General features: G+C 35.6%; 1 protein-coding gene across 8 annotated transcripts in view; it reads left to right on the forward strand.

Moving 5' to 3' along the window:
- LOC146475365 (uncharacterized) overlaps positions 1-24,536 on the forward strand; it is a 50,780-nt gene that overhangs the window by 23,783 nt on the left and 2,461 nt on the right. For all 8 annotated transcript variants that reach the window (XM_085115763.1, XM_085115767.1, XM_085115769.1 and 5 more), the window contains 13 exons: positions 7,483-7,818; positions 8,832-8,950; positions 9,637-9,695; positions 10,581-10,741; positions 12,147-12,449; positions 13,099-13,262; positions 13,957-14,203; positions 15,815-15,925; positions 16,678-16,856; positions 18,226-18,351; positions 19,051-19,121; positions 19,671-19,711; positions 20,441-20,537. In XM_085115763.1, the coding sequence (XP_084971889.1) occupies positions 7,483-7,818; positions 8,832-8,950; positions 9,637-9,695; positions 10,581-10,741; positions 12,147-12,449; positions 13,099-13,262; positions 13,957-14,203; positions 15,815-15,925; positions 16,678-16,856; positions 18,226-18,351; positions 19,051-19,121; positions 19,671-19,711; positions 20,441-20,537 (2,014 nt within the window). The remainder of the gene's footprint in view (positions 1-7,482; positions 7,819-8,831; positions 8,951-9,636; positions 9,696-10,580; positions 10,742-12,146; positions 12,450-13,098; positions 13,263-13,956; positions 14,204-15,814; positions 15,926-16,677; positions 16,857-18,225; positions 18,352-19,050; positions 19,122-19,670; positions 19,712-20,440; positions 20,538-24,536) is intronic.

Below are 24,536 nucleotides of genomic sequence, written 5' to 3' on the forward strand. Positions count from 1 at the left end.
CGGACATTTATTAAATGAAATAAAAGAAATAATGAGAAATGGACATTTTGATAGAGATGATTTGACAAACAAGCTTACTCAAAATGATGATTTCATTTTGGATAATTCGCCGATTGTCGATAAATGGGGTGACAAATATGATAAAAAATATCAGATATTCACTTATGTTTGATTAATAATGTGCATGATTTGGGGGCCAATAATGTCCATAATTTTATCCCAATAAACATTGTATAATTTCATTGTTTTTTTGGATTTTGTCAACTCAATTTGGGAAGAATCAATTTTCATCAATTGCAATATTCTATGCAAAAGATATTTCAAACTGATTATTCTCTTTCTTTTACCATTGATTTGTGGCAGTATTTTGTTTATTTCAACGAATATTTTATGAATTTTGAAATTGGTTGAACAACTGATTTCAATTTTGTTTTTCAAAATAATTTTATCTAATGTATGCGACAAATGGTATTTTCTATTATACACTGTTTTCTTGTATATTTTGAACAAATTGGCATGAAAATTGATATATTCTGTTTTGTAATCTTCACCAACAACCTGTCCACAAGCAACACACGTTAATTGACATTCCATGTTTTTCAAATTCTGTGATCCACAACAATCAGGCATTGATTGTTGTGTTTCAACTTTGGATTCATCATGATATCCACAAAATTCACATTCATCTTTGCAATGCAGGAATTGGCACAGAGATGATTCCACCTGCTTGGAAACATCTTTTGGTTTTTTCAAAATGGATTTCATTTTTGTATAAATATAGTATATAATATAATTACACAAAAATGTTTTCAAAAATATTGAAACCACAAAAGATGATACAAAGTCTCGAAATCAAATATTTGACAAAAAACAAACCAAATAATTGTAAAGATATTGAAACAAAATTTTCTCCAAAAACATTAAAATTAAATATCTCATCACAAAAGATGAGTCAAAGTGTTCAAATCAAATATTTATCAAAAAACAAATAAAAACCAAGTTTTGTCACAAGTTTTTGTCGCAATGTTTTGATCACAAGTTGATACTATCATTGGATAGCATAATGACCATAGGCCAATGAGTGTATTCCATCAGGATACAAATATCGTTTATCATCAAAACATGACAACGATGTCTTGTTGATGGTGTAACTACCAAGTTCATGATGGTTACTTCTGATTGTTTTCATTTGGTGAAATAATTGTTTCTCATTGAACAACACATCTTTGTAATCAAAATGTTGAATATCATTTTTGATGACATTCTTTTTGATTCCTTTGGCTGTTTTTCCACCATTGTTGTTATCTTTGATATATGAATACATTTTGGATCTCAATCCCACAAATTCAGTAATGGGTACACCAGCGGCTTCATCTTTGAATTTTCCAATAACTTTTTTATTTGTGGAGTCATAAAATTGATGATTTGATGGATAATCCGAGTTATCAAACATTTCTTTTTTATTCCAAAAATCTTGATACACATCTTCGGCTTCAATTTCATATGTCAAACTGTCTGTATCCGTAAACAGTAACTTAGCTTTGTTACCATATTTGTTTTTAACGAAATTGTAATGGAAATCGTACATCAATGTTTTGCTCAAATCAAGGATACACATACCAACATAGGCTGGTCTGTTGAGTGTCAACGATTCCTTTATTTTATGGACTGCAACCAAGTTTTCATTAAAGATTTTGCTATTGATGAATGTTGGTTTGGAAGTCATTTTCAATAATTGTTTCTCATTAGTCACCAGTTTAATGTCTTCCCGTTTTCTGATATTCTCCATTGTTTTACCGAAGACACTATTGTTCATCAGTTTGAAGAAATCTTTCTCAAAAGCATTCTTTGCATTAGTTCTTTGATGTGTATTGAAATCAATGTATGTCTTCAACCAAGGACTTTGATTAAAGGATAATACACGGTATATTTTAGTCAATTTCAAACCCAATTCACGATACAATTGCAGATTACGATAATGTAATACATATTTTGATTTGTTTGCCAATGTTGGAATCAACTTATTGACTTGTCCACTTTTGATTCCAAATTTATCTGCAACTCTTTGACAATAATCTGACAGCATATCTTGTGTCACTTTGATTTGTTCAGCGCCACATGGATAATCATTATGCAGGTCATGTAATTCATGAGGATATTCCAAATCAACTTCCAATAAATATCCAGTCTTATTATCTTTGGGAATCGTTTTCCAATTAATGTTTTTTATTTGTTGTTTATTCAACCATTTGAAATTCCCAGTTGGAAGATGTTGTGACATAGCCCATCCATATAGATTGTTGGCATCCAAATACATGATATGTTTACTGGATTCATTTGGATTCCAATTTTGCATGTATTTGTTGTTAGCTTTGCCGTATCTATTGGCTATGTAACTGATTCCTCCACGCATGCCCTTTTCAACAAATTGATACATATCAATATCCGTGATTAATTCAAGTTTGACTTCAGTCATTTTCAACATTGCATCCCAACTCAATCCTGGAGATGTGAAATAATGACAAGGATCCAATCTATAGTATTCCAAACATGTTTTCCTGAAATTTTCAAAAACATCAGCCAGCAATAATACATCAGATTTGAGATATAAATCATGGTATTCGCCCATGGTTTTAAATTGAAATGTATTCCAAACATTTTGTGCATGACTGTATTCTTCATCAGTGATATTTGTATTATTCATTTGACTGTAAAATTCATCTTTGGTTGGTAATTGGTAAAGGTAAAGTCGCACAAGAGCCTAAGTGGCCCATACGGCCGGAGCTTAGCCCGGTTTCTGTAGCATGAAGCAACTAGGAGTATTGCTACTCCCCCCTGGATGGGATGCTAGTCCATCGCAGGGTTACCCCCAGCAGTATGTCGCCGGTACCCATTTATACACCTGGGTGAAGAGAGACAATGTGGAGCAAAGTTTCTTGTCTAAGGAAACAACACAGCAATGAAGAGACCAACCTGGCCTCGAACCAACGACCCTCAGATCCTCCGACCGTCCGATCGAAAGTCCGACGCGCCAACCACTACACCACCGCGCCTCCACTGGTTGGTAATTGAGTATCATTGAATTTATCAAAATTACTCATATAATCATACGGATAAACTCCTTTTTGTTTCATTAATTGTAATTTACGACCTTTGAAAACTTCACTGGTATATTTGAAGGCATCTTCTGGTAGATTCTTTACAAGATTTGCCAATGATTGATTCATAAACTGAAGACTGTCGATAAATACTAAATTATAACCCAACATGAATGCCATGTATTGTTCCATGTTATTTGGGATTACATTAATTTTGTGTTGTCTGGTTTCACCTTTTCTATCCACATAAGTATTGGTCTCAATAATTTTACCAATTTCTTGCATTATAAAATGACTATCATATCCTTTCAAATTATGAAATATTACAGGGATTTTGTTAGTTATTGTAAAATCCCTGTTACATTGATTATGGGCTGAGCCACGGAATTTTCCAGTAATATGGCAATGGTCTCTGACACGTTTATCATTTGGTTCATATTTTTTACCACAAATGTGGCAAGATGTTGCTTTCCGAAAATTGGATTCATCTTCTGGAGACATAACTAATGGTTTATTGAATTTGTATTTAATAGTTTGTCTGCAATATTTGACTTCATCAAGCATTGCTTGCATAAATTTGTAAACAGCTTTTTCTCCACGATAATATTTTATTGGTTTGGAATATTTGTCATCATAGCAGCAAACAACTTTGTAACCATAACCACAATCAGTGTGTTTTTGATAAGCTTCAGTAAAAGATTGTTGGTTAGATTGATTACAACCATGAATTGGTTCAGTGATTGCTTCAAAATCTGCGTATATCACGAATGGCGCTTGCATTTGTTTATTAAAATTTTTGAATTCTATTTTGGAGCCAACTTCGGGCATTTTGATTGATTGTTCACCATTGATTTCAATACATACTTCCTTGTGTTTCAACAATATTTCTTCCTTGGAGAAACATTGAAGGCAATGCATACAAAAATGTTTTTTATTTTTATTTCTTGTTTTTCGATACATAAATCTATTAAAATCTTTGATAAGACAGTAATGTTTGTTTTCATCTTCTGAGATTAGCAATAGATTCATCACATTCTCAAACTTTTCTTTGGACACATAAATTGGATAAGTTTGTTTGTTTTCATAACCAAAAACATTGATGTTGATACTGTTTTGGATTTCAATTTTGTTGTATTGTTTGATGGAAACTGGGAATTCAATTCCTTGGTAATTCAATTGTGGCATAAATGCTTTGTCAGTTTTTTTGATTCGTTGTGGATTATTTTCTCGTGGATTCAAATGTCTAACGTGACACCAACGAAAGCATTCATTGTCTTTATTCTTTAGATTAATCAATCCACTTTTGTTATGTTGTAGTTCAGTTGGAAGTTTAATGTAAGAACTTCCAGTAAGAGGCTCATATTTGATAATATTAATGTAATGTCCATTGATTGATTTAATTATCCAAGCTGAACCTTCACTAATCCATTTGTGAATATCATTCATAATTTGTTCAACATTAACATCCAAAGATTCTTGAAAATCATTGGCATTAGTTATTGTTTTTGGTTTACTATTAAAATATCCAATTCTGGAGACAGTTTGGTTTCCTTTTTGTTGTTCAAAATAAATTGTCAAAGTTTCAATAAATTTAATTCCTTTCATTTGAGTTAATAATTGTTTCATAAAATGAGCTATCGCTAATCTGGTTGAACTCATTTGAATCAAAGGATCTGTTTCATTTTTAATTCCAACTTCATAAGATTTGTTATATCCCTTGAATGCTCTTGCAACTTCTGTGATTTGAGTTCTTTGTGTTGGAACTGGAGCCATTTTCTTCATTCTTGGTGCTGCTTTGGGTTTATCAGCAAATTGAATCGGAGGTGGAATAATGTTGTTTCTTGGTTGAACAATTGGTCGATCTCTGAATTGAACAGGTGGTTTGATGATTGTATTCTCGTAATCTTTTACCATTTGTTTGACTGATTTTCGTGGATAGGGTATTGGTTTCACTTTCTTGGTTCTCGGCATTGGAACCGGTTTTTTTTTAGCGATTAATAATTCAATTAATTGATCTTTGGTCAATTTGGATAGATTAGATTTGTTCATTATAATATTATATGTTATATTATTTTTATTTTGTGATTCCAGATTTGCTAATGGATGAAGACTGGAGGCAACATCCATGCCAGTCATCTGTGGAAGGACTGACGGCTTCGTTGATTTGTTTCTGTTTTGTGGCAACATGGCCTCAAATTCCATTTATTTTTCATGAAATCTAAGGTCACTAACTACAAACTAAACTACAAAAATCACCAAAATTCTATGTTTGGTAAATGTTCTTGAAGTTGTTTTTTGTATGGAAATTTACCCATTTTGATTTTTTCAATAATTGCGTTGTATTTTTTATCAATTAATTGTTTTTCATCTTCTGTAAACTCGTCTTCTGATTCCTCCAATTTAATTTCCATTTTGATTGATTCAATGGGCTTATCAGATGTGATTTCAATCTTTGTTTTATATTTTCTGGCTGCAAAAGCATGTTTCATATTTTCTGATTTAGTTACTATTTCCAGATTATCAATGCAATTATTTTGTCGATTTGAATCAATGTGATTTATTTCCATTCCATCAGGAATATCACCATTAAAACATTCATAAACAAATCGATGAACATAAAAGTGTTTTTCAGGTAATCCAATTTGTGATAACCGAATCTGTCTATATCCAGATGATTTTTTAAATCCAATTGAACATCTCTTGGTTTTTTTATTAAATATTTGGCCATATTTGTTGGCTCCAAAGTTGGTATAAATATGATGATATTCAAAAACTTCACATTTTATATCAACATTTTGAGGTGATTTGTTTTTCATTCCTTTGCATTCCTTCCCTTTGTATATCATATTTTGTTGCCCGGTAACAAGTTCAAGATTATCAATTGCATTATCTTGTTTATCATTATTTATATGGTGTATTTGATATCCATCAGGTATTATTTGTTGATTAACAGCTTCCCAAATAAAACGATGAGCTTGATATTGTTTTTTACTATTTTGATTGCAAACAGATGTTCCCAAATAACCATCTAATCTTAATCTTCCTTTTCTTGGTTTCAATCTCTTGCAATTAATAATGTAACCATCTTTTGAGGCAGCATAATTATGGTATATTGGATGAATAAAATATGTTTTACCATCATGAAAAACAGTATTTATTGCTGGAATTTGTGTTGATGAATTTTCACCAGCAGAATAATCCAAAAGTTGATTTTCAGATTTTTGATTTTTTTTCATTTCTTCTATAATAGTATCTATAATTATCGCTTTATATCGTTAAGGTTTTCAAATTCATGTCCAAATTACCCTCCAAAAAGACATCAACCATTGTTGAATTCAAAATATAGCCAAACAACCCTTGAATTCATTGATGATTAATCATTGTAAAGTGGAAAATTAATGTCATCCAAATCGTTACACATTCTGTAAAACATCTTATTGATTATTTTATTTTCTGTGCGTGTAAACTCACAATCATTGTCTTCCATTGGTGGAAATTCCATTAATCTATTGACAACTCTCAATTCATCTTCATTATATGAACTGTTCAAAAATTCTTTTCTGGCTTTGTGCATGTGTTTCATATTTTCAGAGGCTGTAACCAATTGCAAATTTACAATTGAATTGTTCTGGCGATTGGAATCAATGTGATTTATTTGCAATCCAGGAGAAATATGTGTCTGATTTACGGCCTCATAGACGAATCGATGAGCGGGGCATGTATTGTTACGTCCCGGAGAAATTATATAATAGCCATTCTCAGACAAATATCCTTTTCTAGGTTCTAATCTTTTACGATTGATTATATAACCATCAACTGAGGCTCCGTAATTTTCAAATGTTGGATGAATAAAATATGTTTTATCATTGTGATCAAATTGGTTGTTCATATAAATTAGATTACATAAAATTGAATAACCGGTTTAAACCAGTTTTGAAAAAAGCAAGGAAAATTTAGGTTTTTAGGTTTTAGGTCAAAAGCTAAATTTAGGTTTTTAGGTTTTAGGTCAAAAGCTAAATTTAGGTTTTTAGGTTTTTGACGTCTCCGTGGTTGAATTCAAAGGCTGAAATAGTATTTTATGTAGTTATTGGGGTGAGATAATGTGTGGTTTATGGGGTTTATAAGGATTTGTATGGGATTTTTTATCATTTTTTGAAACGTGGGTTGATACCCTCATATATCTAACTACTCATAATAGCCTCGAATAATGTTATTTTATGTCGCTACATGGTGCTCTCGTGATAACTCCCTCCGTGCATCGGTGCTAGCACGTGTTAGGTACAAAGATCATAAAACGTCTGACCAATGGTATTGATGGATGGTTAGACAAGAATTTAATCACGATCCCCCGTTAATTCAGTCTTTCTTTCCCTTGCCATCAAAGCTAAAAATATGGATTTAGCGCCGCCGTTAATTCACTATGTTGATCCACCACAAGCGACTGGAATTAAGGAAAACGTGACTCTCACGTGTCGAGCACGTGGCTTTCCAGTCCCGAAATTCACTTGGATCACACCCGATGGACACTTTGTAAATGCAACCAGATCAGTTTATGAATCCTTTGACGGCGAGAGTCAAGCAACAAGGTGGAAAAAGATTCAACAGGACGGCTCTTTGTTGGTTGTTAACACTGATGTTCATGACCAAGGCATTTACAAGTGTGTTGCGATCAATGGTCTTGGAAATGATGAAAACGAGGTCAATCTTACAGTACGAAAAGGTCAGTGACGTTGCCATAGTATAAAACCTTTTGTTTACATTTATAAGGTTAGAAATGTTTTATTAGGAATTTGCTAATCTCGTACACAGAGCTCTCAAAGTCTTTGGCCAGCAGTTGGTCGCAAGGAGAGATTCTGTGGAAATGGAAAAAAATTTAAAATTATTTTGATTAACTGCGCATGCGTCGTAAACCGGCTTTTCCTTCCAATTGCAATGTTTTGCCGCAGAAATCCATGGTTGAAAATTCCAGTACCCGTGGTCTCTCCAGGCGTCTAATCGCTGGTCAAAAGAGCCTGAGGAGTCTGGGTACGAGATTGGGAGTTAGTCGACATTCACCATTTTGTGTTTCAAATATGCTAATCTGATTGGCTCAGTCACCACTGACTATCGAAGGACTGTCGAATGATTGTTACCCTCGGAAGAGTGATGTCTTTAAAACAAATACTGATCCCAGATTTGAAACTTCAAGATCTTGTTTGATAAACACCAAATTTCTAAAGGAGAACTGTCGGACCGTTGGTCCTACCTACGACTATCTATCCAAAAACTGTTGTTGATCAACACAAAATTTTATTCCGAACAAAACTCCCTGAAACAAGCATTTTGAATTTACGGGTGAAATGAAAAAAGATGAATGAACATACGTACAAGGTACAAGTCATTCAATGAAGGAAACCCGGTTTGTCAATCGCTACTGAATTAGAAACATATTATAAAATAATACATATAAAAAGGGAAAGGTAAAATATAGTTCTCGAATACGAATAATACATATATAATACATATATAATATATAAACTCTGGTGGTTTTTTTTTCTGAGGGCGAGTTCAATCCTTTCGGGTATTTTTGCCCAGTAGAGTGTTTCCGCAGAGGGACTATCGACTGATAATTGCCTCGCGTAAATTTGATTTTTGTTTAAAACAAACTTAATGTTCCTCTCAGAATATAAGGAAAGAATTCCATGATACTTCGGAGACAAAAGAAAAGAGCATTTAATTTTTTTTACCGACTAGGTTTGCGCCTCGTGGAAGTTGATGCTGCCATTACCTTGGAGAACGAAGTATTCAGCAAGGAACTGGAAAACAAGTCATCTATAAGATACAAAGCGATGGAGACGAAAGTTAAAAAGGAGGTAAGGAAATATTTACCTGGTAGCGATTCGCTAACTGAATCTTAAATTCAGTAGATTGTTCGTAAAGGCCAGTTTAAACGATTTCAACATTTGCCCAACATTCGTCCAACTAAAGTTGAACAGATGTTGGGCAAATGTTGGATGAACGGTGTTCCAACGTTTCAACGCCATTCAACACTTTCATGAACAAAGAAAATGTTTGATCGTTGTTGAATTAAAGTTTAAACCAATTTAAATTTGATTCAACACACTTGGAACAAGCTTTTTTTTTTAAGGCACACTGGCAATCAGAAATAGCTAGTGCTCAAGCTTAAGTGGATGAGGATGACACCACATTTTTTTAATTTAAGCCTACCATTTCATTTTGTAGGATCACTCACCCATCTTTTGTGATCAAGAGGGTGTTGTGTCTGTCTGTAGCTAATTATAGGAGTAACAGAAAGTGGAAATATGTTATCCCACCGATTCTAGGGCACTTTCAACAACAAATCGGACCTTCATATGTACAAGTTTCGATTTCAGCCCCCCCCACCCACCCCTACCTGTCTTCGTCATCACTTTGCCACACGTTACTCACCCTCACCCCCCAGGAAATCCGCAAGCTCAGTGGCAATCATCAGGTTCTTTTCCCTCAATGAACTTCTACTTTTACATAATCCGTGTATTTTTCTATTTTATTTCTACAGCTTACTGAATTGTTTAAGAATATCACAGGGTTCCTTAGAGTTGATATTCTGGGATTTTTGTGAGTAAAATTTTATTTAACAATTATTCGTCGAAGAGGAAATCAATAATGGTGACCTAATGCCAACATACAGTACCTCAGATTTAAAGTGTATATGACAGATTTTTTTTATTTGCTTGATGGAATCTTCTTGTTGTTCTCGTATGAAAATCGAAAAAATAAATTCGCTATCGATTTTTCTTCCCCTCGTTTGAGGCGGTCAAAGACGTGAAATTTCACTTCCGGGTGTGTAAAAAACTGCGCAAGGCGGGAGACTAGGGATAGTGGACCTGTGACGTCAATACAAGAACGCTGCTTTCGCAGATTCTCTGTTTCACTTTTTTTACGTCTTTCGTGTTGCTGCAGCCGTAAACAACGCACCGCAGCACCATCTCTCTTCCTTTGCATAAAGAAAAACACTGAAACAGAGAATCCGCGAAAGCAGCGTTCTTGTATTGACGTCACAGGTCCACTATCCCTTGTCTCCCGCCTTGCGCGGTTTTGTACACAACCGGAAGTGAAATTTCACGTCTTTGGCCGCCTCAAACGAGGGGAAGAAAAATCGATAGCGAATTTATTTTTTTCGATTTTCATACGAGAACAACAAGAAGATTCGATCAGGCAAATAAAAAAAAATCTGTCATATACACTTTAAATTTTAGGGTCATTTATTTCCTCTTGGTTACCCCGGGCCTGAAAGTGACTATTTGTAATATTGATGTATTAATCCGATTGAGAGCGTTGTTTACTTTTGCTACAGCGCAGACATTGTGCACACCTCGAAATGGTCCAACAAACTCCAATTTGCAAGGACAGTGCCTACTAATTCAAAAGTATTTTGCGTCATGAGTCACGGAGATCTCGCACCTTCTGTAGCTCGCGTAACGTTTTGTCGTTCTGTTTCAGTAATGGAAGCGTAAAGACAAGGTTTCGTGTGGTTGTTCAAGTGGATCATTCAGAGGGCGTAAAACCTACTGTCATTGTCAAAAAAGTTGGTCAAACTCTTACAGTTGGAGTGAAGGATGGTAAAATAGGCAGCCTTAAAGTGAAGCACGTTACATTACGAGGTTTGTGAAATGTTTCAAGCACCAGAATTCTTCACAGACGTATTTAGACGAACCTTTCATCGACTGGTACTTATGCGAACGAAAAGGTCGTAAAATGATTAAAAGCCATCTGCAAAGAACTAACAGTGACAAAATTATAGATTATTAGGAAAGGCGATTTATCCTTAACGTGCAGAGAACAACAACAACAACAACAACAACAACAACAACAAAAAGCGATATAATATATAATAGTATATATAATAGTAGTATGGTAGGGACTTTTGGGCCGTTTTTTGCGAGGGAATAAATTAACGCCGATGACGTTTTTGACGGGTATTGTCTTGATCACATAGATAAAATGCGGTGAAGGTAACGTCATACTCCTGAGAGACTAACGTCGATCTTTGGAAACTATGACACGATAATCTAAAATAGAATAGTCGCATCATCGGGTGGTGTGGTGGAAATGACGTAATCGGGAACGATGACATCGAAACGAAACAATGTATTAAGAGGAAGAAACCATAGAAATGTGCAGGAGGATGAGGAGGAGGGGGAGGAGGAGAAGGACTCCTCCTCCTCTTCATTTCTATTGTTTCTTCCTCCTCCTCCTTTTGTAAAATTTTATGATGACACTATTTTATTTTTTGGTTACGTTGTCATCGTTTCCGATTACGTCATCTCCACCCCGCCACCCAATGATGCGACTATTCTATTTTTAGATTATGATGTTGTAGTTTCCGATGACGTCAGTCCCTCGGGAGTATTTCGAAACTTCCGCCGCATTTTATATATGAGATCAAGACAATACCCTATAACGTTATCGGCGCAAATTACTGAGATCGATTGCCCCGCAGAAAAAGGCCCAAAACATCCCTACCATACTATTTACGTTTGTAGTGGATCGTTGCTAGCCGTTTCGAAAACCAACAAAACGCTTGTATATCGCCGAAAAACTAACGTGTTTTGAAAATTTATGTTCCTAGTGAAAATGATCAGAAACGCTTGTGAACGAGGCCTTTCCAAAGGATACATTAGTCTCAATTATATGCATTTTCAAGAACTCTTACTGAATACATTTACAGATTACACCATTTATCCTGATCGTCAGTAAGGTGGTTGTTGAGAAAAATAACCATAAGGAGTGGTTTTCAATTGAATGTGGTAAAACCAAACCAAAGTAATTACTCTGACCAATCATAAGAAAAGTAAACAATACAATGAACCAATCAGAAATCGAAACAGATACATGTAACCGGCGCCAAGCGCGGGAAAACGCGTGCAAGTAAGTCACAATTGGTTTGAATTCTCATTGGTTGACAAATTGTTGGCAGTTTCGTCAACCAATCAGAGAGCGAAGTGAAATTACTTTAGACTCTTTACTGAAAACGATTCTATCTCATCAATTTTTTCTCCCTTTCAGAGCCTCCTCCACCACCCGTAAATTTAACGTCACGTCACGTGCAACAAACTGAGGCTTTTATTTCTTGGTCATTTCCTGAACTCTATGAAATGTACGTCATTACTGGATTCTTGGTGCAGTATAAAAATATTGCAACAAACACATGGAGGCAGTTTAATATAACTCGGAAGGAGAGCCACAGCATAACCAATCTTGAAGAGGACACTGCGTACTTTGTCCGACTAAGATCGACAAATGAGTTCGGACAAGGAACACATAGCGAGATCCTGGGATTACGAACCAGTGCCCTTGGAAAGAAAGAAGGTCGGTGTTTGTTTTGTTGTCGTGTTGTTTTATTTTCACTTCGTTTGCTGCCTTTAGATAAGTAAAAAAAAAGTGTGTTATTGATATCCCTCTCGCAGCCTAAAGGCTGAATTACAAGAATGGTCAGTGACAATAATACAAGACACTACGCTATAAAGACAGTCAAATGCTGTATGCTCTATGAAACTCGCACTAGTTTCTGAACCAGTTAGTTTAAGGGACAGTGTCACCTACTTTTTTGTGTCACTTTGGATAGCAAAAAAAACATATTGGAACTGATGGAATGGTCAAAATAATGAATCAGGTTTGTGAGCAGTAACCCTACTAGTGCCCAGAAACTAGTTTTAATTATCTTTGGCTGCCGATGGCTAGGATGGAAATGGATTGCAACTTGAAAAAAATGGCCAACTTTTTCAAGTTTTTCTTGTGTATTGTGAAGAAGTCGCTAAAAACGGATTATAGTTTGTTCTTTCTCGGAGGAATCCCTCGATAGTTTCTCCCCAGTGCGCTAACAACAATTTAATGTTAGAAATAAAGGTTTTTTGTCAAGTATTTGAGCTGTTTTGACAAAAATACAGCAAAATCACCGTGGCAGTGTCCCTTTAAAGTCACTCCTCAAGGTCAATTGTGTTTTGTTTTATTTTTTCAGATCCTGTGTTCTATGCTGTTATAGCATTAGCCGTTGTTGTTCCCTCCCTCATACTGGTTTCCATAGTGGCTTTTATATACAAAAGATGGAAAAAGAAAGAAAGATCGCATGTAGCTGAAATTTTGGAGGAACGATTACCCATGAATGTCATCTACAAAGACAAAGTAAGTCGGTAGCCGGTTTATATATGAACTCATAGCCAAAACTTTCTAGTTCTCACATCTTTGAACTTGTACGACGCTGACGACATTAGAACTTGGAGAACAATCTGTCCTAGGTGTAACACAGCGAGGTCTCTCCTATGCCCGCCAACGTGCTGCTTCTAGCAATTTGGTCTCCCGCCTTGTCTCCTCTAGTTTTATGCTTACATATTAGTAGTTTTAGTTATTAAGCATTTTTTTTATATAAATAATTAACGAGGGATCCGCTGTAATTGGCTACGCTGTAGTGGTCTCCCTGCCTAATTATTATATCTTTGGTATTTTTTTTTTGTTTCTATTGTTTGTCTCCATTCTGTTTGTATTTTAGTTAGGCGAAGCTAAATAAATAAATATCTCCCCGGCGGGTTTTGAAATGTTGATTCAACCCTTGACCAAAACACCTAAGGCCCAGATCAATGCGGCAGTGGTTCGACATTGGTACGGTTGCGTTTTGTTCGTACAATTATAATATAATACAATGTTTATATTACTTTACCAGGTGATCACACCATTGGATCGAAAAAAAAACTAGCAAATGCCTTGACTAATTTAAAACATGTTTGTGACACTTGACAATAAAATATTTCTGTTCTAACACTAAATTTAACGGCGAACAAAAAATCATTTTGTTGAAAGCTATTTTTCTTGTTTATTTCAGAGAAGCCAATCAGAAGTCACAGACGAAAGAATCATGACTGGAAATGGTTGCCATGGTTACATTCCACTCTCGGGAGGAAAACTGACTGCTGATTCAACTGAAGGCTCGTTTCCATGGCGTGAAATACCACGTGACCGCGTCACACTCGGCAAAGTTCTTGGTGAAGGCGAGTTTGGAATGGTGATGAAAGGAGAACTCAGCGAAGATGACGGTCGCATCATGCCTTGTGCTGTTAAGAAGTTGAAAAGTACGTTGAACTCTCTTCTGTTTTCTAACTTCATTAATTTCCGAAAAACATAAGTTCAAAGAATTAAATTTCATTTAGAAATAGGAAAGTGCACCATAATAGTTTTAATTATTAGAGCTTCCTTATGGCGGCAGCACAATGAAAAACATCATAGGAAAGCACTGCTCAGTTGCTTTCATTTGAATGTTTTTGTAGCTTGCCGAAGACGGAATTTTGAATTTATTTACGATTTCCCGACATTCCCTGACCTTGCAAAAAACGTTTCTGCCTCCTTATGGTAACGTCGAAGATAGCCTCTGGCAGTCAAACTCTTGGCAAAAAGGATATCGTCCAAGGATTGAGTCAAAGGGTCCTTAATTAACCAGCTTGGCCTTCCAGAGTAAAGGCTGGTTTCCATATGATCGCAGATCGCAATAAGGTCTGCGATCATATGGAAACCAGCCTTAAGGCCAAGAGTCATGGCTATAATGACTAATGACTAATTGTTGAAAAGAAAATAAATAGAGCTTTGTTTTTCTAGTTACTGCATCTTCAGGTTTCTGGAGTTAAATGAGGTGCCTGCCTTAAAATGTGTTGAAGAGATTAACGTTATGTTGGGTAATAAACCTCTTATGGAGATTTTTTGGTGTATGCTATTTCCTGTTGTGTTATTCTATGTTATTATTCAACACATTGTAACACTCAATTTTCGTCGTCCGTAAACAAGAGATCCTTCGATATACGTCATTTCGTTTCTCGGAGAGAAAAATGGAAGAGCGCTTTAAACAAGTAATGACCTTGAAAGATCGTCTCTAGCTTTTCTGCCCGCGTAATACTGTGCTTTGCTATCAATTTGTTGAACAATGAAACAAATATCCTGCTCAATCTTGCAGAATCACCCCTGATTTTAAGCAACTCGGCCTACGGTCTCGTCAGCTAAGCATCAAGCGATAATCGGCTCGATTTTGCACTATAATTATTAATAGGCCTTATCACGGTTTTCGACGCCATATTGACGAGTAGGCAAACAGGCTTGAAATAACAGTGTTTGTATGGAAATCCGATGTCAAATAATTCTCATAAAACATCACTTCTGAAAAATTCATGAATTGGAAACTTTTGGCACTAGGAAAAGGAGTTTAAGAAAAAAAATTGGAGGGATGTAGCCGTGACAGAAAGCGTCCAGTCGTGTTTTGAACTTTCCATACATTTGTCTGCAAAGCGAAACAGCCGTGACTGCTACTAAAAATAGTTCGCGGGAAAAAAATTACAGGGAAATGTATGGAAAGTTCAAAACACGACTGGACGCTTTCTGTCACAGCTACACCCCTCCAATTTTTTTCTTAAAATCCTTGTCCTAGTGCCAAAAGTTTCCCATTCATGAATTTTTCAAAAGCGATGTTTTATGAAAATTATTTGACACCGGATTTCCATACAAACACTGTTATTTCAAGCCTGTTTGCCTACTCGTCAAAATGGCGACGAAAACCGTGATAAGGCCTATTGTTTGTATCTTAACCCGCACTGTCGGCTCGTCAGAATATAGCACAACTTTAACACAGCGACACACTAAAACCATTGTCTAATATTAACTAATTTTTACTTTATCTGTCAATTGAAATTACTTTGTAGGTACCGCCATTGAAAGCGATTATAAAGATTTGCTAAACGAACTGGAGATTATGGCGTCAGTGGGTAATCACCCCAATCTGGTAAACCTGATCGGTGCATGTTCGGTGGGAGGTAAGATGTTATCAGTAACATGGCGCGGAGGAACCTCGTGATTTTAGACGCCATTTTGCATAAAAAAAAATATAGAATAAAATAAAACACAATACATGGACGGCTTTACAAACGCTTTCCGGCCTAAGAAGGAGAAATGGTTCTCCACTCTAGCGACGTTTGGTAATTCTAGCTCTATTTCATATCGAGATAGATGGCTTTTCATACGTAGAGGCTTAGATCTAACCTCTTAAGTCTTCGCCCTTGCGGGTCACCACAATGGCTAAAATACCTAAAAAAAGAGCAAGGCTGATTTCACGGTCAGGGAAGTATATTTTCCAATATTTCGAAAGGCACGGCCTTTCTTCTTCAGGGTATGTTTGAGACTGACCCTGTGGCAAGATACGTTACAATTTTAAACAGTTACAATAGATACCTGAAAAAAGGCTAAAGTCACATAAACAAAAACGTTACAATTTGAAATTTGAAAATACAACTGGTAAATCAGCCTTGCTCTTTTTTTAGATTATTTGCTTTACAATTTTTTTGCTGATTAGATCCTCCACTACAGGATCCGGTACTTTTATTTTGTCGCAGTAATCCTTGCAAACACAATTTATCACTGGTTTCTACTGAATGCCCTTTTTAGTCTTATATACGTATTCAAAACCTCACCTCTTTCACGCCAAAATGGCGAACGTACTCGTTGTTTTAAGTTTGCTCTGGACATATCCATGTGACTTATATAAGGGTTCCCTTTATTTATCCGACAGGACCACTGATGATCTTGGTAGAATTTGCAGAACATGGGAACCTTCTTCACTATCTTCGTGAGCGCCGGAAGCAGAATTACGAAGACATGAACGAATACACTCTGGAAATTAGTTCCGCGGAAAGACTGAGGATAGCTTGTGAAGTGTCTGATGGAATGAAGCATCTTGGGAAGATGAGGGTAATGTAATGTTGTTCTTGGCAGAAAAATTATATTTAAGGTGTTCCGAGAAAACAATATACCTCACTTTCTAGTTTTCAACGGGCTATTGAACCTACTGACTTTGAGCATTTACACCTATTTTTTAATATTAATGCAAATACCCCCCAACTTCGTGACCTTTTCTAATACTTATTTGACAACAATTCTTTTTGGCATTTAGTTGTTCACGGGGTATCATGTTTCCATAGAAACACGATTTTGACAGCCACGTTTTTTTCAAAATTTGGATTTTACTGTCTGTTTCAGGTGTATCGTCGTTAGTTTTACATTTTTACACCATTTTGGCATTTCCTTATTCGTTTTGGATACTTTCGGGTCAATTTGACCTGTTTTCTGAGGTTTTGGAGAAATCGAGAAATCCAAGATGGTGGATACAAGATGGCGTCTGTGAGGAATTTTGACGTAATTCCCACGTGTCATGAGGCAATCATCCCATTTTGCAGACAATACTGGAAACAGTTTTGGGCGTATTATTTGCCCTCCGGGTTTCAATGTCACTACTGTAATGTTCTTGAAGTAACGAAGCGAGCAACTCAAAATATTCCCAGGCTGTATAGCGTTAAGGACGGTGCCTCCTAATACAGAAGTATTTTTGCACCGTTTATGACTATTTGGGAAAAGCATATCTTAGTGTGTGCCATTGAAATCCAGAAAGAAGATTGGGGGTAGCAGGGCATTTTTTAGAGATAATTAAGCGACAATTATTCTAAAAAGCAGTAGAATACAAAGCCATATATGGTGTTTTTTTCCAAAGTGAAGCTTTATTATCTCAAAAAAATGCATGGTTACCCTCAATATTTCTTTAAAATATCAAGAGCACTTGCTAAGTTCTGCTTTCTCCGCAGAGTTTTAAACCGCGCAAAAATATCCCTGTATTAGTTGGCACCACCCATGGGAAACCCGAGTATCTCGAGATGCACAGTATGCGCAGTAACAAAGGCACTGTCCTTAAGCAGTCTTCTCCAATACCGATAATGTGAAATTTACGGAAGTGATATTGCCATAACAACGAGAAGTGAAACGTTTCTAAATCAGGAATCCTAAATTTTGCATGATGCAGATTTTTCTCAAAAAAGCTAATGTCAATATTTTAAACTGACTATAATATATAACAAAAATATGCAAGATTAAAAATTTCTATTAATTTGGTAAGACAAAATTTCAAACCTTAGTGTTTTTGTATGGTGGCAAAGAATGGACTGTAAGATTAACGCAGTTCGAATGAGTGACTTGAGAATATTGCCGAAAAGTGCCATGAAGGTATTGCCAATAGTCTGTCATGATTCAGTTAGAAATATTGTGACTGTAAGAACTCTTTGTATTGTAGTGTACACACAGAGATCTGGCCGCAAGAAATGTACTTCTTAGAGAGGGACTGGTGGCTAAGGTGTCCGATTTTGGCCTGGCGCGTGATATATACACTAACAATTCGTACGAAAAGACATCCGCGGGGGTAAGATTCGATAAGATGATTTGAGTTATATTGTTGTGATTGTCTTTACTGATTGAAAAAATCCCCAATGTCAAAAGGCGTCCAGTCATGACTTTAAAATACATTGTTTGGACGAAAATCGGACTGATGTGTAATACTTATTAGATCAAACACGAGGAAGAGTGTTTCCTCCGATTTCCGAACACCGAGAATTAGGTTGGAAAAACGAGGCGCAGCCGAGATTTTTTTAACCAATTCGAGGTGTTTGGAAATAGGAGGAAACACTCTTTTGAGTGTTTGATATAGCTTCTCAAACTATTGATAATTCTTGGAGAAATTCGAAGCAAAAGTTCACAAAATTTTATGATGATTAAGATCGCATTTGCAGACCTCCTTCACGGTAGTGATTTCCTTTGTTTTCTCACCATGAATTATTAATGAGATTATTTTTGTAACTTACAGTTTAGTATTATAGTAAAGTTTTGTTAACCTTCTAAGCCCTTCAAAAACCGATGAAACACTCCTGCTCGTTTTTTAAAACATTAGTTTAAACATGTTGAACGTCCACAATAAGGCAAATATTGGAAGTATCGATGTCCGTTATCTTACGCACGTTTGTCCTTATTTATTAACCTCAGCACATTACCTAGAAAATCGATTGAATGTTCTCACGAAAACTCCACAAATAATGAAATTAGCCATTTTATTTCCTATTTACAGGGAAAGCTCCCTGTAAGGTGGATGGCCGTGGAATCTATCGAACAAGGAATTTATACCAGCCAAAGTGATGTGTAAGTTGTTGTTGTATCTGAGTGTGTTCAGCGAAAAAAATCCACTTGTTAATAATTAGTTATATATTTTAGTGAGGAATGGCATCAGCATGCAATCAGCATTCTGACCTAAATAATTGTCAAGGTCCTTGTTATTTACGTAAAAAAAGTTTAAAATTGTTGGTGGTCATTATTGCGTGGTGCGTCAATGGACCTATTCATAGTTCCTGGCGTCATCTTGCTTGGGTGGCAAACACACTAACATTATAGCAAGTGTACGATGTTTTGGAAAATTTGGTGATTCTGCACGTAGCTCCTTTCGAATTTGTTGGATTTCTCCCCTTGGAAATGTGATATTCTTAAAATTGCATATAAGCTCGAGAAACGAATTGTTTTCAGAACATCAAATTTGATCCACGGGCAGCTATCAGCCGACAGTGCCTCAAAGGAAACACACTATCGCTAGTAGTCAGTCATATTGTAATTTAGACAGCAAACGATAGTATACTATTTCGTAGCGCTTAAAATCCTTTAGTATTCTAACAATACATCCTAATGTTTAAAATTTAGGTGGTCATTTGGAGTTCTTCTGTGGGAAATTGAAACTGGAGGTGAGTTCACATTCTTGTTCTTGTCTTGGCTAATTACACCTAGCATTCTAATTGTTGGGGGTTATGTCAGCTTACTAGCGTAGGCTTCTCGCTGGCCAATCATGACCACGGTGTATATGTTGTGGTTCAAAAAAAGGTTTGGAAGAGAGGGGGGTGGTTAAAAATTTTCAAACCAGTTTGATTTTTATTCCCCTTGTCTCAGATTATGGTGATGAATACTGCACAAAGAAAAAACCAAAGAAAAATTAATTCACAACATATACATAATGTATGTGTACATTTGTTTCAATGGAGCTGCGCTGCTTTTGGCCAAGACTGTGCTTAAATCATGACTAAAACGAAATGGTGTCTTAACATCTATCATATCAACCGAGAGAGGATCAAGTTTTTGTATTAAGCAGATTACTAATAATTTTATCCCTGGATTAATGTAGTGGCAGTTGGTGATCAAATCCTTTGAAATTCAGGCTTTAGAAAAAAAGCAAATATGGACCAGGTTAAACGCAAAAAAACCTACATTTGCAGCGTTTTCTGACTTTTTGGCCAATAAAGCGATTTACGCCCCTCTTGCAGGAAAATGTTGCATTCTTAAATTACAAGAAATTACTAAAACTATCACGGCAACCCTGTACTATTATTCATAGGGTCCCTCGTATGATGGTTCGCTCTTTTCCTTCATTTGTCCTGTCATCGTATTTCATGGACATTACTATTCATGTTGTTTTCCAGGCTGTGTCCCATATGCTGGAGAAAATATGAAAGAGCTCCTGTCTAATCTCCGAGGAGGACATCATTTGGAGAAACCTCGTTACTGCACAGTCGGCCTGTAAGTGTTAAGTTAACCAGACAGTTCATAGTTTATACAGTCAAACCTCACGTAAGCAACCACCCAAAATGTCAACCCTAGGCGGTCGCTTATAAGAGAACAGACCACAAGGGGTTTAAATTTTGAACTCATCTTCATAACGTGACTCCAGAGATTTAGTAGCCACAGAAACGTTTCTAAACTTTCCAAAATTATATTGCCAAAGAATTTCAGTATCCAAGTTGATGGTTTGCCTGTGATAAATTACCTAATACGGCGAATGGGACAAGTCTATTTCGGGAAACCCGGTACCTCCGATTGTGACATTCATGTCCCCTGAACTACCCAAGAATGTACATGTCATAATGTTACAAAGGCAAATTGTGCAACTCCCAACAGGGGATTGATATGATGACGTATATGACAAGTTGTCCCTTACGGGAGGTTAGAAACAAAAGAAAATTGCACACTGACATCTCTTAAAGTCGTCGCGGTCGCCTGGGAAAGGTGGTCGCTTGCGAGAGGTTCCAACTGTAGTGATTTCCCTGGGAAAAGTTTGGCATTTCGGAAACGTGCTGGCTCAAGAGAGGTGGTCGCAAAAGAAGGCTCGACTGTACTAAAAAAAATACTTTATTCGGGTGAAATTTCTATTGATGAATTAATCTGATTACAATAAGTAATACCGTTGAGGAGGACAGTGTCCTGGGATCGCGATCCCACAACTTGTTTTCGCTTTCTTTTAAACGAGAAAAACATATGTAAACGTGTTTTCAACTTCGTGGAAAACGGAAAACTGACACCCCTATTTCCAACTTTATGACAAATGGATAGCATTATTTATGCCTGAAATTTGACATAGAGCTACAAAGTTTGAACCCCATGTTAACAGTAGATTTTTGATAATAAAAAGTTTTAATTAGTTATCGGCAAACATTGCATGTGCCATTTTGACCCCCAATGGACTCACATTTAAAATGTATGATAACAATAATAATAATAACAATAATAATTATAATAATAATAATTATATTTTTTAATTTTAATAAAAATAATTTTTTTTTTTTTTTTTTTTTTTTATACCGTGGATATTATCGTCATTTCTTATGACGTTTGCTAAAAAATTTCGGCACAGAGAGTGGCATTCTTTTCACTCTCTGTGCCGAAATTTTAGCAAACGTCATAAGAAATGACGATAATATCCACGGTATAAAAATTTATGGTAAAGAATTTAAGCTCTCCCAGTATGCCGATGATACAACCGCCTTCGTGTCCGATACAACTTCTGCAGAAAACTTGTTTAAACTCCTTCGCGCCTTCCAAGAATGTTCCGGCCTAGAAGTAAACACATCTAAGAGAGAAGGGATGTGGATAGGTGCAAACAAGGGTGATAATTCAAAACCTCTTAATATTGCTTGGCCATTAGAAGCGATATACGCTCTCGGAATTAATTTCTCTTACGATGAAAATGAATGCTTCCAAAAGAACTTTGAAGAAAAATTTAAATCCATGAAAAATCTTTTGAATTTATGGAAACCAAGAAACCTCACCTTGTACGGCCGGATTACTATCCTGAAATCCCTGGGCCTATCTAAGCTTATTTATAACACATCAGTGCTCAAGTTTCCCGTAACTTTTACAGCTTCAGTCAAGCGAACTATTTGTGACTTCGTGTGGAACGGCAAACCGAAAATTAAGCATAACACGTTAATTGGCCCAACATCTAAAGGCGGCTTAAATCTTCCCGACTTCGAAATAATTAATAATGCACTCAAAGTGGTTTGGATAAGAAGATTATATGAAAGTAAAGAGGATGCCAGCTGGAGTCACATATCCCTGGTATTTATAAGACACCTAGGTGGCCCTTTTTTATTTAAATGCAATTATGATCTTAAGTATCTTAATTTAAATATACCAATTGATTTCTATAAGGATACACTTTTAATCTGGCAAACATTGAATCAACATACCCCTCAAACCAAAGAACAAATATTAGAAGAAATCATCTGGAATAACAGGTTTATTAAAATAGAAGGCCTGTCTGTATATTACAGAGAATGGCACAATGCTGGAATCGCTAGAGTAAAAGATATCTTCAACAAACACAAATTCCTTGCCCCTGACGAGTTTAGTAACAAGTTCTCTTTGAAATCTTCCAACTTTCTGAAATATCTCGCATTGTGTAGCGCGATCCCCCGAGACTGGATTCGAATATTGAAAGACACCCACGAAACCTCTGCTCCGGTCCCAGACACTGTCAACACGATATCAATAAATAAGCTTTCTTGCAAAATAGCGACTCAGAGTTTAATCATCAAAAAATTTCAACCTCCAACTGCTGAAAGAAGAATGAGGCAAGCAAACTTAGATGACAACGCAATTCAAACAATCTACAATATCCCGTTTAATGTCACTAAAGATATTAAACTCGCCATCTTTCAATACAAAGTCGTGCACCATATTCTGCCAACTAACGCAACCTTATTTAGAGATAAAATTAAAGAGAAGGATAACTGCCATCTTTGCGAACAAAAACAAACACTAACCCACTTATTTATTTCTTGTTCATTTGTCAAAAGTTTTTGGACAGAATTTACAAATTGGTGGAATACAAAAAATGACGATTCTATCGAGCTCAACGAAGAAAATATTATCTATGGCTTCACCAACAATATCGCGCTGCAACTTGGCCTGAACCTCAGTTTAATAATTGCAAAATATTACATTTACATTGCCTCGAGAGAAGAAGACCCCTATTTCTTTGATACCTTCCTTGCTGTTCTGAGAAGCAAACTTGACATAGAAAAACATAATTCAAAATTACAAATCAATCTTTAAATGCCATAGAACTAAAACCTACCTTTTTGTGATTTTTGCTATTTAACGTAAGCTGCATTTTGGGCATTGTAAATTGTAATCAAATATCTTTTTTTTTTTCTTCTTCTATTAATTAATTTTAAGCTAATTAAGTCTTGTATTGTAGTGTATTGTATTTCCTTAGCTTGTACGTATGTTTGTCACTATTTCTCTGTAACTCTTCATTACAAGTGAAATAAAATTTAACAAAAAAAAAAAAAAATAAATAAATAAATATACTTAATTATTCCAAGTAAAATGTTATTTACAGGTTAAAAGTAGCTATTAAAATAATAATAATAATAATAATAATAATAATAATAATAATAATAATAATAATAATAATAATTGTCATCCTAATACTAAAGACTATGGATTTTGGCCAAATTTTCATCCTAATACTATCGACTGTGAAATTTCGCCTAATTTTAATCCTAATACTATGCACTATGAATTTTGGCCTAATTCTCATCACAATACTATACACTATGGATTTTGGCCCAATTTCCAACCTATTACTATACACTATGGATTTTGGTCGAATTTTAATCCTAATACTAAATCAATATGGATTTTGGCCTAATTTTCTTCCTAATACTATACAATATGGATTTTCACCTAATTTTCATCCTAATACCATACACTATGGACTTTGGCTTAATTTCTATTCCGATACTATACACTATGGATTTTGGACAAATTTTCATCTTAATACTATACACTATGGATTTTGGCCTAATTTTCATCCTTATATTACACACTTCGGATTTTGGCCTAATTTTCATGTTCATACTATACACCATGGATTTTGGCCTAATTTTCATCCTAGTACTATAGACTATGGATTTTAACCTAATTTTCATCGTGATAGTATACACAATGGATTCTGGCTTTATTTTCATCCTAATGTTATAGACGTTGTATTTTGGCCTTATTTTCATCCTTATACTATACGCTATGGATTTTGGCTTTATTTTCACCCTAATACTATAGACGTTGTATTTTGGCCTAATTTTCATGAATTTTAGCCAAAAAATTCGTCTTCATACTATACACTATGGATTTTGGCCTTATTTTCATCCTAATACTATAGACTATGGAGTTTGGTCGAATTTTCATCCTAATACTATGCGCTATGGATTTTTGGGTTAACCACATCTTGACCAG

This window comes from Pavona decussata, unplaced genomic scaffold (genome assembly GCF_977016875.1).
Source record: "Pavona decussata unplaced genomic scaffold, jaPavDecu1.1 SCAFFOLD_84, whole genome shotgun sequence".
Taxonomy (NCBI): Eukaryota; Metazoa; Cnidaria; class Anthozoa; order Scleractinia; family Agariciidae; genus Pavona; species Pavona decussata.